At 39.7% G+C, this 12,770-nt stretch overlaps 1 protein-coding gene across 6 annotated transcripts in view; it reads right to left on the bottom strand.

Moving 5' to 3' along the window:
- Positions 1-66: 66 nt before the first annotated feature.
- si:ch211-106e7.2 (uncharacterized) overlaps positions 67-12,770 on the bottom strand; it is a 23,849-nt gene continuing 11,145 nt past the window's right edge. For 4 of the 6 annotated variants that reach the window (XM_058408497.1, XM_058408499.1, XM_058408503.1 and 1 more), the window contains 3 exons: positions 852-4,151; positions 700-750; positions 67-564 (listed from right to left, as the gene is read on the bottom strand). In XM_058408497.1, coding sequence (XP_058264480.1) covers positions 422-564; positions 700-750; positions 852-4,151 — 3,494 coding nt within the window. In that variant the 3' untranslated portion in view covers positions 67-421. Of the gene's footprint in view, positions 565-699; positions 751-851; positions 4,152-4,782; positions 4,883-12,770 lie in introns of those variants that run through there. The other 2 variants (XM_058408500.1, XM_058408501.1) reach the window with 2 other exon arrangements.

Genomic DNA, 12,770 nt, shown 5'->3' with positions numbered 1-12,770 from the left:
AGCAACTGGTGGTATAACAGGTGAGGGATTTTTCCCATTTTTGTATCCAGTGATACACACACAGCATTTTTGTATTAATACATTTTATATACATATATATATATATATATATTTATATTTATATAATGACATAAAAAAACACATGGAATAACTGTAAACAGTGGTTTCAACAAGCATTCAGAACATACTATTTGAAATTTTCAAGCAGCATTATGGTCAAAAGAATAGTGTCTCAGTTTCGAACAATGTTGAATAAAACCCTGCAGCACAGTGTTTCTATGAGGTCACATTTCTCACTCGGTTGCATTACTATGTTAAGTGGTGATTAGTTAAATACACAAACTATGTACAGAAGCTTAACCAAAATGTTTAAGCTTAAACTGTGGTAAGTGTTTACAGTGTAAACAGTGATGTCTTATTTTTAGATCATTTGAGTAGAGGTTTTCTGCTTTTTTTCTTCGTATTTCTTTTTGAACTCTTGAAATGTGCTGAACCTGGATGAGTTTGGTAGGGTAGGGGTAGATTTGAGGCATTGTTTCTTCCTGGGGCTTTCGCACCAAGTACCTAAAATGTAAAACATACAAAACAAACATATGTAGTTTATACATAAAAATATAAAATGGACAGGTCAACTATGATCTACTATTTAACAACAACAACAACTATAAGAATAATAATAATAATAACAACAATAATAACCTGACATGCCCCATGTCCTTTTGGTCTGCACCACAGATTTAACTTCTGAACCTAGTAATAATAAAAAAAACTATAAAATCCGCTCAGTAATCCTTCAAGTCTCTCAGAAGGCATAAAGTCTATAAAAAAATATAAAAGAAATATATACTTACTGCTCTCTGCACTTGCAGGCTGTTTGGCTTTCTCAGAGGAACTGCCATCTGATATATTGAAAGACTCTGGAAGAACTCCAAAATTTAAGGCTAAACCAGTGTCTAATTTATTTTTGCGTGGATTAATAACCTGAGACGAATCAAAAGAGGTCTTCGTAAGTTTGCGCCCATGGTTTGCGTAATTCCATCTTTTCTTCAGATTAAATGATGCCAAAAGTTTGTTTCGTTTCAGCTTCCTTATTTGATCCTGTCTGGTCAAACTGATTTTTTTCCTGGATTTTTTCTTGGATTGATCTCTGTTTGTATTTTCCGGTTTGTTAGCTGATGTCAAACAGAAATGTTTTTTTGATTCCGGGGCTTTTGCCGGTTTCTGATTCTTGGACCCTGTGTTAGTTGACCTCTTTGATGAAACATGGGTCTTCTTCCAGGAATTCCAAACTTGCTGTTTAGGAGTGTGGCTTTTGGGACCTTTAGAACTGTCAGAGCGTCTGTTCCATCCAGAACCTATTCTTACGTTAAGGGTTTCTGGGGGCACCTTATCCGATGACATGAATCCAGAAATGTTTTTCTTTTGTCTCGCATGCGAGGTGCCGAATAATGTAAGGTTTATTAATGTTTCTCTTGTCTTGAACTCTGCCCTTGTGATCTCTTGGTGGTGATCTCTGCCCGATGGAGACTCATGCGATGTCACCTGCTCCGACACCGCATTTGCCAATTCAAGTACATCTTCGTAGTCTGTGATGACATCCACAATCTCAAGCTCATCCATGCTGTCATCGTCAGCAACAACTGGCGAGGGTTTATTTCTTGCCTCTTTGAGCTCAGTACCAGTGAGCTCACAAGCTTTATTGAAAGGATGTCTGTTCTTCTCTATATTTACCTCCTTCACACCTTTGCTTGAGGCGTCAGCTTGATGACTCAGTTCGGATGTTTTCTCACACTTGCAAAGTCCTCCATTTTGATAGCCCAAAACCTGGAGCCATTTTGGAAGACAACAGTACTTCTCCAGTTCAATTCCATTCCTCAGTTCGTCCGATTTAATTTCCACGTCCACACATATTTTATCCTGCTCGAGCGATTCCACAGTGTCTTGACTGCTGTCTGTTAAAGATGGCGCATCTTCCTTGCTCATGTTGTTCACCTCTACATCTGGCTCCTCAGCTTTCTCTGGTGGAAGGATGCTCTTCTTGACAGAAACACAGTATGCAGAACCATTTTTGTCCGACACAGGCGTCGTGTCTGTGGTGAGGAGTTTGATCAAAATCCTTGGTTTTGTACAGTGGTCAGACACATCTGATGCTTGTGTACTTAACGACTCAAGCAAAGGTGCCTGATTTTCACTCTCTGTTTGATTTTGTTGTTCCGACTGTACTTTATTTTCCACGGTAACATTTTCCACATTTGTACTGTTTTGTCCTTCTGTCTCTTTTCCAGAAGATGTATTTTCAACATTCACACCCACTGGCTCTTTTCTTACAGAGTTCTCTTGATGCTTAGGAGGTAATGCTTTCTTTTGTTTCTTTCTTTCACTTAGTGCTTTATCAAATGCTTTTCTCTTTCCAGTTGTAGGCTCCGACATGTTTTCCGACATCTCTTTCACTGGTACTTCCTGGTCAGGGGTTTTGGTTTGTTTGCAGTGCAAAGTCATTAACAATGACAGATCATAATGCTCGCTGGGAATATCATTGAGATTCTCACTGAGATTCAACCAGGATGATCTGTACCCCATCTTGGGTGGTACATAGCCATGTTCTAAAATGTAAAAGCTTGACGCAATTTCATTCAGTCTCTCTCTCAAAACTCCCTGGAGTATTACAGAACTTTCTGTTTGATAGTGCAGCCTGACGTCTTTCATGATGTCTGTATAAAGGCTCGATTTTGCAGCGTCACATAGTTTTCGATAATCTCCATTCCAATACAGCTTCAGAATCTCGTTGAAGATGTCGTCATTAGGAACGTTTTTCTGTTGCCTTCTTTGCGTCTGCTCCATCTGAGTTATAAAGTTGCGCAATCTCTGAAGAGACCACTCCTGGACAGGTGCGGTAGACAATTTATCCATTCTAGGATCCATTGTTGGTTTGGTGCCAACAGGGTTTCTGCTCATCAACGTAGCATCGTGTTCACTGAAAAGTTGAGCACTACAGTTAGCGGGAGATTGCTGTAGCACCTCCCGTCTTTCTACGCTCACACTATTATGAGAAACCGACGGCAAGTTTTCACCAGGAACAAGTTGATTATTTTTCACAGGCTTATCATCCTTTACACAATGAGAAATCTCACTGGCTTGTACTGAGGGTACTTCCTTTGCTTGAAATGTAGTTGTTGTTGATTGGCAAATATGTGGAATGTAAGGTCGATGGTCATTTTTATTTGGTACAGCTCTTGTTTCAGGGCCTCCTACTTTCTCTTTGGCCGAGTTCGATAATGTAACACCTACCACTGCTGTTTGAGTCAAAGGCGTAACGACAGCGATAGCTTTCTGAGTCGCATACTTCTGCTGATAGATTTCTTTAGGCATACAAGCATTCTGTTGATGAAGTTCGTCATTTGTCTGTCTTTCGTTCGTTGAAGTTTGAAGCATGATCGGTTGAGCTTGTGATAAAATAACAGCAACATTAGCAAACGATCCCTGACAGACGGAGTCTTTAGGTAAATTATTAGTAATCTTCACACGCTGTTGCTGATTGTATAGACTGTTCTGCGAGCTTTCACTCAGATTACTAGTTTTCTGAACAATAAGTGGCATATGTGACTGCTGTGAGCTATTTGTGCTCGTTGAGGCTGAAGATGCTTTTTGGTGCTCAATCGATGAAGAAGAACTCGACTGAACCGGACACTGTCGAAGCAACACCCTCTCACTTGTGGCAGGAATTTCTGGAGGTCTATCATTCGAACAAAAACGTTGCGATTTGTGTTGAGGATAGTTGTCTCTAGGGATCACTGCTGTAAACCCATGATTCCCTATCTGTCCAGTCGGTCTACGAGTTGACAATGTAGATTGCCTTAAGTAAGATTCGTTATTATGTTGACAGTGTGCCAAAATCTGCACGTTGCTGGTTTGCAGACTTGGTGGTTTTTGGTTCCAGCCGCTTTCGAGTGCCGTCGGTACTTTATAAGAAAGGAATTTCTGGTCCTTTAGAACGGTGTCCAGAGGTACTGCTATGTAATTAGATGTTTGGCTTAGATGACTGGATGTTCCAAGTCCAGAACCATCAAGCTTTTCCATGCTGTAAGGAGCAATAAACTGGTTTTCATTCTTTTCTAAGTCAGTGTTGACCTCCAAAAGGGTGTTGATGCAAGCTGAAAGAGAGGACATGAAGTTAGAATTTTTTTTGTGTAAACTGAAATCTAATAAGAAATAATGCCTGCATAAATGAAAAATAACCATAAATAAATGTGTTCTTACTGTATTAACTATGATTTCTTAAATAATAGCGCTAAAAGAAGTGCATATTTACAATAAATTACAACATACAAGGTAAGATATACACATTATCACCCCTATAGCTGTATATCTTGTTCAGCATGTTAATTCTTATTATACATTGACTGTACATACATATATAGATAATTTTTAAACCCATTTATAAAACCTATTACACCTGTACATGAGACATCCATTCTGTTTTGTTCCATTTTGTTGTCTGCTGGACAGATATACCAGAAATAATCTGGTATATAGTAACTGGAACATTGTGAATCATGATCAGTAACCCACATGAAAGGCAGACCTTATATACAGCACAGTGCATCATGTTTAATCTAATGACAAACATTGCAGACTTACAACTACCCAGTCCGCTAGGTGGCACACTTACAATCACACAACTGACCTCCCCCCCGACTGTTTCACACTAAAATATAAAGGAAAAAAGGAATGTGGTGTAATCTGTGGCGTCTGCAGCGACACCAGGTATATGAGTATATTCACCCAAATGAGGATGGGTTCTCTTCTGAGCCTGGTTCCTCTCAAGGTTTCTTCCTTATTCCATCCCAGGGAGTTTTTCCTTGCCACCATCGCCATAGGCTTGCTCATTAGGGATAAAATAGTTTAATTATTAAATTTAATGATCTTATTTCTAGTTATTTATTTATTTTTATTTATTTATTTATTTTCCCCCCTCCCCTTTCTGTTTTTCTTCTTTTGTAAAGCTGCTTTGAGACAATGTTCATTGTAAAAGGCGCTATACAAAATAAATTGAATTGAATATATGGAGTCTGGGTGTCGTCCAAACCGCTCAAGCCAAACGTTTTACCAAAAATAATGAGCCATGAATGAGAAAAGCAAAATAGAGTTTATTGGATGAATAGCAATCAACCGGAGATCAGTTCATTGAGACGTCTCTGAATGATCTAATCGCATTCTTAAACTCTCCACTATTAATACTGTGCACCTACAGGTACCCGCCTATATTATTTTCTCTTTCCTTCCGGTCTAAAAATTCCTCTTATATTCTGCTCTCAGCTTTTTCAGGTCCCCCTTTTTTTGTCTTTGGCTCAAATTCCACACATTTCTTCGACTCTTATTCTGGTATGCAAAAAATATGCCCCAGGCCTCCACTCAGAATTCTCTCTCAGGACACCGAGCTGAGCAGACTTCCCCTGGGCTATCAGTCTTTATTATGACCAAGTCCTTTTTCTCATTTTTGTTCAGCATCTTTTTGCTCTCTAAAGTTGTGGTCTTTATGCTTAGCACTGCTATGCTTGTACAGTGCTCTGGTTATACCCTGTGGAATAGTCATATTGTCTTTTTTGTTTGTTGTCTCCTCCAAATGTCAACTCAGCTGCTCTAATTTGGGACACACATTCGTCATCAGCTGGGTTCCTTTGGCCTATTGCCTTTACTGGAACAGCTTTGAACCACTCCTATTCCTCTGAAATTCCCCCTCCTCCATTCTATTGCAGCCTGCCAGCTATGACTTCATCGCATGCTTCCATTCAGAAAGAACAGGACTATCACTCCTTCCAGCCCACCCGTCAGCCCGAGCATCCCCAACTGATTCCAGCTACACCCCTGACCACAGCCCCACTAAAAAAAAAAGGAGACTCAGTCATAATAAAGACTGCCGAAAAGGCAGATTGCCCAGGGAACGTCTGCTCAGCTTGGTATCCTGAGAGCGAATGCTGAGTGCTGTTCAAGCTCCGGCACTGCCAAGCCGCCACCGTTGGGCCCTTCAGCAAGGCCCCCAACCCCTTGCTCTAGGGGTGCTCTTATCTTAGCTGACCCTGTGCTCTGACCCCAACCTCCAAGGATGGGATATGCGAATAAATAATTTCATTGTGCAGTAATGTATATGTGACAAATATAGGCTACTTAACACTACCCCTGTCCTATTAACCACCAGCCCTGCTAAATTGCCCATTATTATGTTTTTTTAAACTACATTTCATTACCCATCCCTGTGTTGTGTGCGTTATTTTCTTACAATTTCCTATCCCACAAATCAAATACTGTTCTGGTTGACCAAAAATGATTTTCACATGAAAAAGATTTTCACAAGAAATTTGTACAGCCAGAGTCTGAGCTGAAAACAACAATTTAGGAGTGTTGGTTAAAGAGCTGGTTTGAGAGTAATGCTCTCCATGCACAGCTGCTCTCCTGGAAGCAAAATGGAAGCTTTTGGTGACAGATGCTGCAGTATAGAGTCAAGGATGGAACATGCAGGTGCATGCTTCAGGCTGTAAAGTGGCTATACCACATACAGACAGGAAATGTGTGTGACTATGAGGAATAATAGAATTTTAGCTATGGAAAGTGTATATGTAATTGTACACATGAATGAAAACACATCTGTTTCTTTATCTATCTATTATATCTATATGCAACAGACTGAATCACAAACCCTGTTAAACCACCAGAGCGTGTAGCTACTGATAGATTCAGAGATTTGATGAGATGTTTTTATAACACCTACTAAACCTACTGGTCTGATCAGAAAAGATGATGTTCCCTTTGGGTTGTAATACATTCACACCTCACAAAACTATTTAATTCCATTTAGGAATTAACCTAACAGCTTAAGATTCAGGTTTATAAAACTATTGATTATTTTACACACGTATGCAGGGCAGAACGTACAAAAATAAACCACTTGTGATTTGATCAGTTTATGTATAATAGGGGCGATGGTAGGTCAAGTGGCTAAGGCGCTGGATTGTTGACTGGAAGATTGTGGATCCTTGAGCAAGGCCCACAACCCATCCTGCTTCAGGAGTGCTGCATCATGGCTGACCCTGAGCTCTGACCCCAACCTCCAAGAATGGGATATGCAAAGAAAGAATTTCAGCAGTGCAGTAATGTATATATGACAAATAAAGACAACTTAACTTAAGGGAAAGTCTCAGAAATTTGGAATCTCTCTGCGATATCTATTATTTTACATTTTGTACGGCAACAAGAGAAAGATAATCACGTTCTGGACCTTGTTGCGTCTAACTCAGAACACGCTGTTTTGATCTCTGAGAGGAATAATAGCATATGCAATTATACGTATGAATAAAAAAAAAACACGTGTCTGGCTATCTGAATTCTGTGTTGAATCACAAGCACCACTACACCACACACAATCCCGCACCAACACAAGACTGTACACATCACCAGAGCATGTAGCTACTGGTACATTCAGATATATGAGAAGTTGTTTTTATCATGCCTACTAAACCCACTGGTTTGGTCAGAATAGACGATTTCTCATGTTCCCTTTGGGGTTTTTAATACATTCACACCTTACAAAACCTTTTTTTTTTTCTAGGTCAGACCTCCATTTAGGAATTAACTCAAGGTTCACGTTGTTGTCGTTCTTTCGGCCACATGTTTTTATTTGGCACAGGTTTTACACCAGATGCCCTTCCTTGACGCAACCCTCCCACTGAGAGTTAACTCTTTAGTGACTGGATTTATAAACTATTCAAACTATAAATCAGTACAAACTATTATTATTACGATTATTTTTTACTCATATGCAGGGCACAAGCAAATAACACGTACACCACTTGTGATTTAATCAATATATATAACGGAAAGTTTTAGAAATTTGGAGTATGTCTGAGATTGCTTATTTTGTGTTTCCTATATAGGAAACGACCTTGTTGCGTCTAACCCCTAGTTATGCTCGGGCACAAGATGCTATTTAATGAAACACATCCTATTACGAACAGACAGTTCCTTATTCAATATAGAAACATGCCACAATATTTCTGCGCCAACTACCGACCTGTGTGGTTCTCTCAGAGTCCCTATGTGATCAAACATATGCATCCATCTCACAGTATTACAGACATTATAACACCTGAATATCACATCATGACACCTCAATAATCACACCAATCCTTAATCAACCAATCGTATTAATTCTGCTCTTCATGTTATCCTCCTCTATCGTACATTTTCTTGGATGTTCCTGGTAGCCAAGGACCAGTAGATTGTGATAAACAAGAGGATACCTGCTACAAAGATGATAGGGTACCTTCCTGGTCAAATATGGCTAAACTGGCCTAGTACAGTGCTGCTTGAAAGTTTGTGAACCCCTTGAGCACTTCAGAGTTTTCTGTTGTTTTACCATGATTTTCTGATTTTATCATCACCAGTTTTTTTCTATTAAAAGGTCACATGTATGTTTATCAATTCCATGTGTTTGATTAGAGGGAGTTGTGTTAGTAGCCAAAAAAACTACATGAAAGATGGAATCAGTGTATGTGCGAAATGTATTTAAGGAAGTCAAGTGCATAAGCAGACTAATCAAACTGAGAGGAAACCAACCACACCACTGTAGTGCCAAGGTTTACCCATAAAGACCAATAATGCCAATAAAGACCAATAAAAGAGATATTCGTGGACATCAGGAAGTGGTGACTACTCATCAGTCTGGGGAAGGCTATAAGACCATCTAGCCACTGTAAGACAAATCATCTACAAATAGAGGGCATTCAACATGACCACAACTCCTATTTGCCTAGAAGTGGACACCCATCAAAACTGTCGTCAAGAAGCACCAGAAAAAAACAGACATGCGTCTACAGTCAGATGAAAGGAAAAAGGAGAAGGAAAAAGAAAAAAAAGAAAAAAAAAAGGACAAAACTGCCTGTTTCTCTTTGGCAGAGACCAATTGGACAAACCAGAGGCCTTTTGGAAGTCCTCTCTCTAGACAGATGAGTCCGGGCTCCATATTATCCAGGAAAACTTGAACTCTCAGGCCTATCAACAAATTCTTGATGAGAATCTCCTGCCATCAGTCAGGGAGCTGGAGCTGCAACAGGACAATGAACCAAAGCCTCTAAGCAAAACCACTAAGGAATGGCTTAAGAGAAAGAAGATTCGTACTCTGGATTGGCCTGGTCAATGTCCGAACCGCAATCTAATCGAATGTCTCTTCAACCTCTCTCAACTGGCTGAGTTCTGCAAGGAGAAGTGGGCAAAAATCCCCAAAGGCAGATGTAAGAGACTGGTCAGTGGTTACAGAAGACAAAAAAAAGTTAAATTTAAAGTTAAATTTAACTTTATTAAATACATCTAGTTATATTCTAACTCTTAAATGTGATTGCATATGTGAGACATTTACGCATGGTATACAGGGTTTGAAGAGTAGGATCTATCACTTTTAGAGGTGTTCAATTCATTCAGAATGTTTTATTTGTTTATACAATTATGGATATTTCTTTGTTTATGTAATTGTTCATTTCAGTTTTGTTTGAATCAAGATGATCATGACGACTTGCATATGGCCACACATGAACGTTATTTTGAGAATATGAACCTTTCTGTGTGGAAAACAAAAGTTCTAAGAAGGTACTGTTCTATCTTATGTTGTCCCTCAAGGTCTCCTCTTACTGTTAGAAACGGTTTTCTTGACAGAAGGTCATAACATGAGGACTAAGCAGTGTATTTTGGTAGACACATCATACCAGATACCGTGCATATAAACAGTTGATCAGACCATTATGACACATCGCTTTCTTTTGCTTCTAACACTTCTTGTGTGCACGTGTAATAAATCCTCAAACCGGGCTCCTGATTTTTGAGTCTGCACCACTTGTATAGAGAGGACCATAACTTTACACTTTCTTGTGCAAAAGTCTTTATGTGCTATAACACTCTTAACAGACATCCTGAACTTTTGGAAAACTACTTAATTTCTACACAATCTCCTCATCTGGAGCAATATGTGCATTACAGAAGGAATCACACACAATAGATTTTGCTGTTATGCAAAAAATAATCCACAGCAGGCTGGTGTCATATGGTCTGACACACCGGAACAAGCCACTGTTTTCGTTTAAGCCAAGAATTAATAATGCACTAGAATAAAAAACATTAATATGCACCTAGCATTTAGATTACAGTTGGAACTACTGTCAAAGCCATGCAGTAATATGCAAATAATACACCCTTTTTGACATAGTTAAGAAAATAAATATGGTAGAAACCATACCAATTATGTGATGAAAAATTACTTTCAAGAACAGAATTTTATAAAGTTGTTTTAAATAAAAGAGTGTAGTAACTTCTGTTCTCAGAATGTCCTTGATTTATTTATTTCCGTATTGAATGAAGCACGACAATGCCACATGTGCTGACAATGTGAATGTTGACAAGGAAATCATAAAAAATTATGCTTTTTCACTCTATCTAGGCTACAGACCACTTGTTAAGCCATTTGATTGAGCATGTTCTTTCTCATGGCAGATATTCTTTTTTTTGTGATCAACTTTTTATTATTCAGTTTTAACACACTTTATTAAATACATCTATATTCACCAGTCAGGCATAACATTGTGAACACTGACAGGTGAAGTGAATAAGACTGAGTATCTCCTCATCATGGCCCCTGTTAGTGGGTGGGATATATTAGGCAGCAAGTGAACATTTTGTCCTCAAAGTTGATGCGTTAGAAGCAGGAAAAATGGACAAGTGTAAGGATTTGAGGGATTTGGAGTGATGAAGGACCAAATTGTGATGACTAGACCACTGGATCAGAGCATCTCCAAAACTGCAGCTCTTGTGGGGTGTTTCCGGTCTGCAGTGGTCAGTATCTATCAAAAGTGGTCCAAGGAAGGAACAGTGGTGAACCGGCGACAGGGTCATGGGCAGTCAAGACTCATTGAAGCATGTGGGGAGCAAAGGCTGGCCCATGTGATCTGATCCAACAGACGAGCTACTGTTGCTCAAATTGCTGAAGAAGTTAATGATAGAAAGGTGTCATAATGTTGTGCCTGATCGGTGTAAGACAAATACAATGACATTATTGCCGTTGTTAAGAACTATTTAGATTATGTGCTAGCAGTAAGGAAAAATAGGTCATTTCAGAAGTGCAGCAATAACTTTATCCCAAAGTTGAGCATCATGCTTTATGAATGTTAGCCAATGATCTCTCCATAAGAACAATATCTAATAATTATACCATTCTTTTATTGAAGGGGGTCCAGGTGATAACCAAGAGTGCATTATAGTTTTGTTTATTTTGCAGCAGCAGCAGTTAAACCTGCAAACATAACTTTCTTAGAAGCCAAATTAGTGCAAATACTAAATGGTGAGTCATCATTCAATAAAAACAAAGTAAGTAATTTAGGGACTGCCCTTTAGAAACATCTGGGCAATCCCAGAAGATATGCAGGTAGTGCCAACCGGATTCAGATTACATTTGTTGTGCAGGGTTTAATGACATTCTCTCACTTTTAGACAGCATGGTGGATTAAAAAGTTCTCAAAAGGTTTGGGGTAGTGAAATGAAACAACGTTTCTCCAGGACCTGGTGCTACATAAACATACAACAACAAGTTCAACACAAAACAAACACCACCACAGAGCTAGGACAGAAGTTTGTCTTAGCCACGTAAAGTGCACAGTGTGCAGCTAGGTGCAAACAGAGCATAGATAAGACAGTGCAAAAGACAATAAATACAATAAAGACAACACAAAAGAACACAGGACACTTAGTGCCGAAAAGAAATAAAAGAACATGTGTACTGGAATGTAAGTGAAATAAAATAAAGTGAAATGATGTAAAAAAAAAAAAAAAAAAAGTATTGTGCAAAAATACACAGCAGCGGTTGAGGTAGTGCAAAGAGAATAAACATAAATATAACTATAGCAGCGGATGACAGGTAGAGGTAGTGCAGTAAGTAATGAACAGTATAAATTATGTGTGTGTATGCGTCCACACAGTCAAGAGAGAGTGTGTGTATCTGTGTGTGAGAGAGACAGAGTTAATATACAGTTCAGTCCTGAGTGAGAGTGTGTGTGTGTGAGAGAGTGTAGAACAGTTCAGTCCTGAGTGAGTATGTGTGTGTGTGAGAGAGTGTAGAACAGTTCAGTCCTGAGTGAGTGTGTGTGAGAGAGTGTAGAACAGTTCAGTCCCGGGTGTTGAGGAGCCTGATGGGTTGAGGAAAGAAACTGTTACACAGTCTGGTTGTGAGGGCCCGAATGCTCCGGTACCTCTTTCCAGATGGCAGGAGGATGAAGAGTGTGTGTGAGGGGTGTGTGGGGTCAGCCACAATGCTGTTGGCTTTGCGGATGCAGCGTGCGGTGTAAATGTCTGTGATAGAGGGGAGAGAAACTCCGATGATGATCTCAGCTGTCCTCACTATTCGCTGAAGGGTCTTGCGATCCGAGACGGTGCAGTTCCCAAACCAGGCAGTGATGCAGCTGCTCAGGACGCTCTCGATGGTCCCTCTCTCTGTAGAACACAGTCAGGATGGGGGAAGGGAGATGGGCTTTCCTCAGCCTCCTCAGGAAGTAGAGGCGCCGCTGGGCTTTCTTGGTGATGGAGCTGGTGTTGAGTGACCAGGTGAAGTTCTCCGCCAGATGGACACCAAGGAATTTGATGCTCTTGACGATCTCCACAGAGGAGCCGTCGATGGACAGCGGAGAATGGTCACACTGTGCTCTCTTGAAGTCAACAACCATCTCTTTGGTCTTGTCGAA

This window comes from Hemibagrus wyckioides, linkage group LG14 (assembly GCF_019097595.1).
Source record: "Hemibagrus wyckioides isolate EC202008001 linkage group LG14, SWU_Hwy_1.0, whole genome shotgun sequence".
In the NCBI taxonomy this organism is placed as follows: domain Eukaryota; kingdom Metazoa; phylum Chordata; class Actinopteri; order Siluriformes; family Bagridae; genus Hemibagrus; species Hemibagrus wyckioides.
Note: the sequence above shows the minus strand (reverse complement) of the source record. Positions and strands in the feature narration are given on the sequence as shown.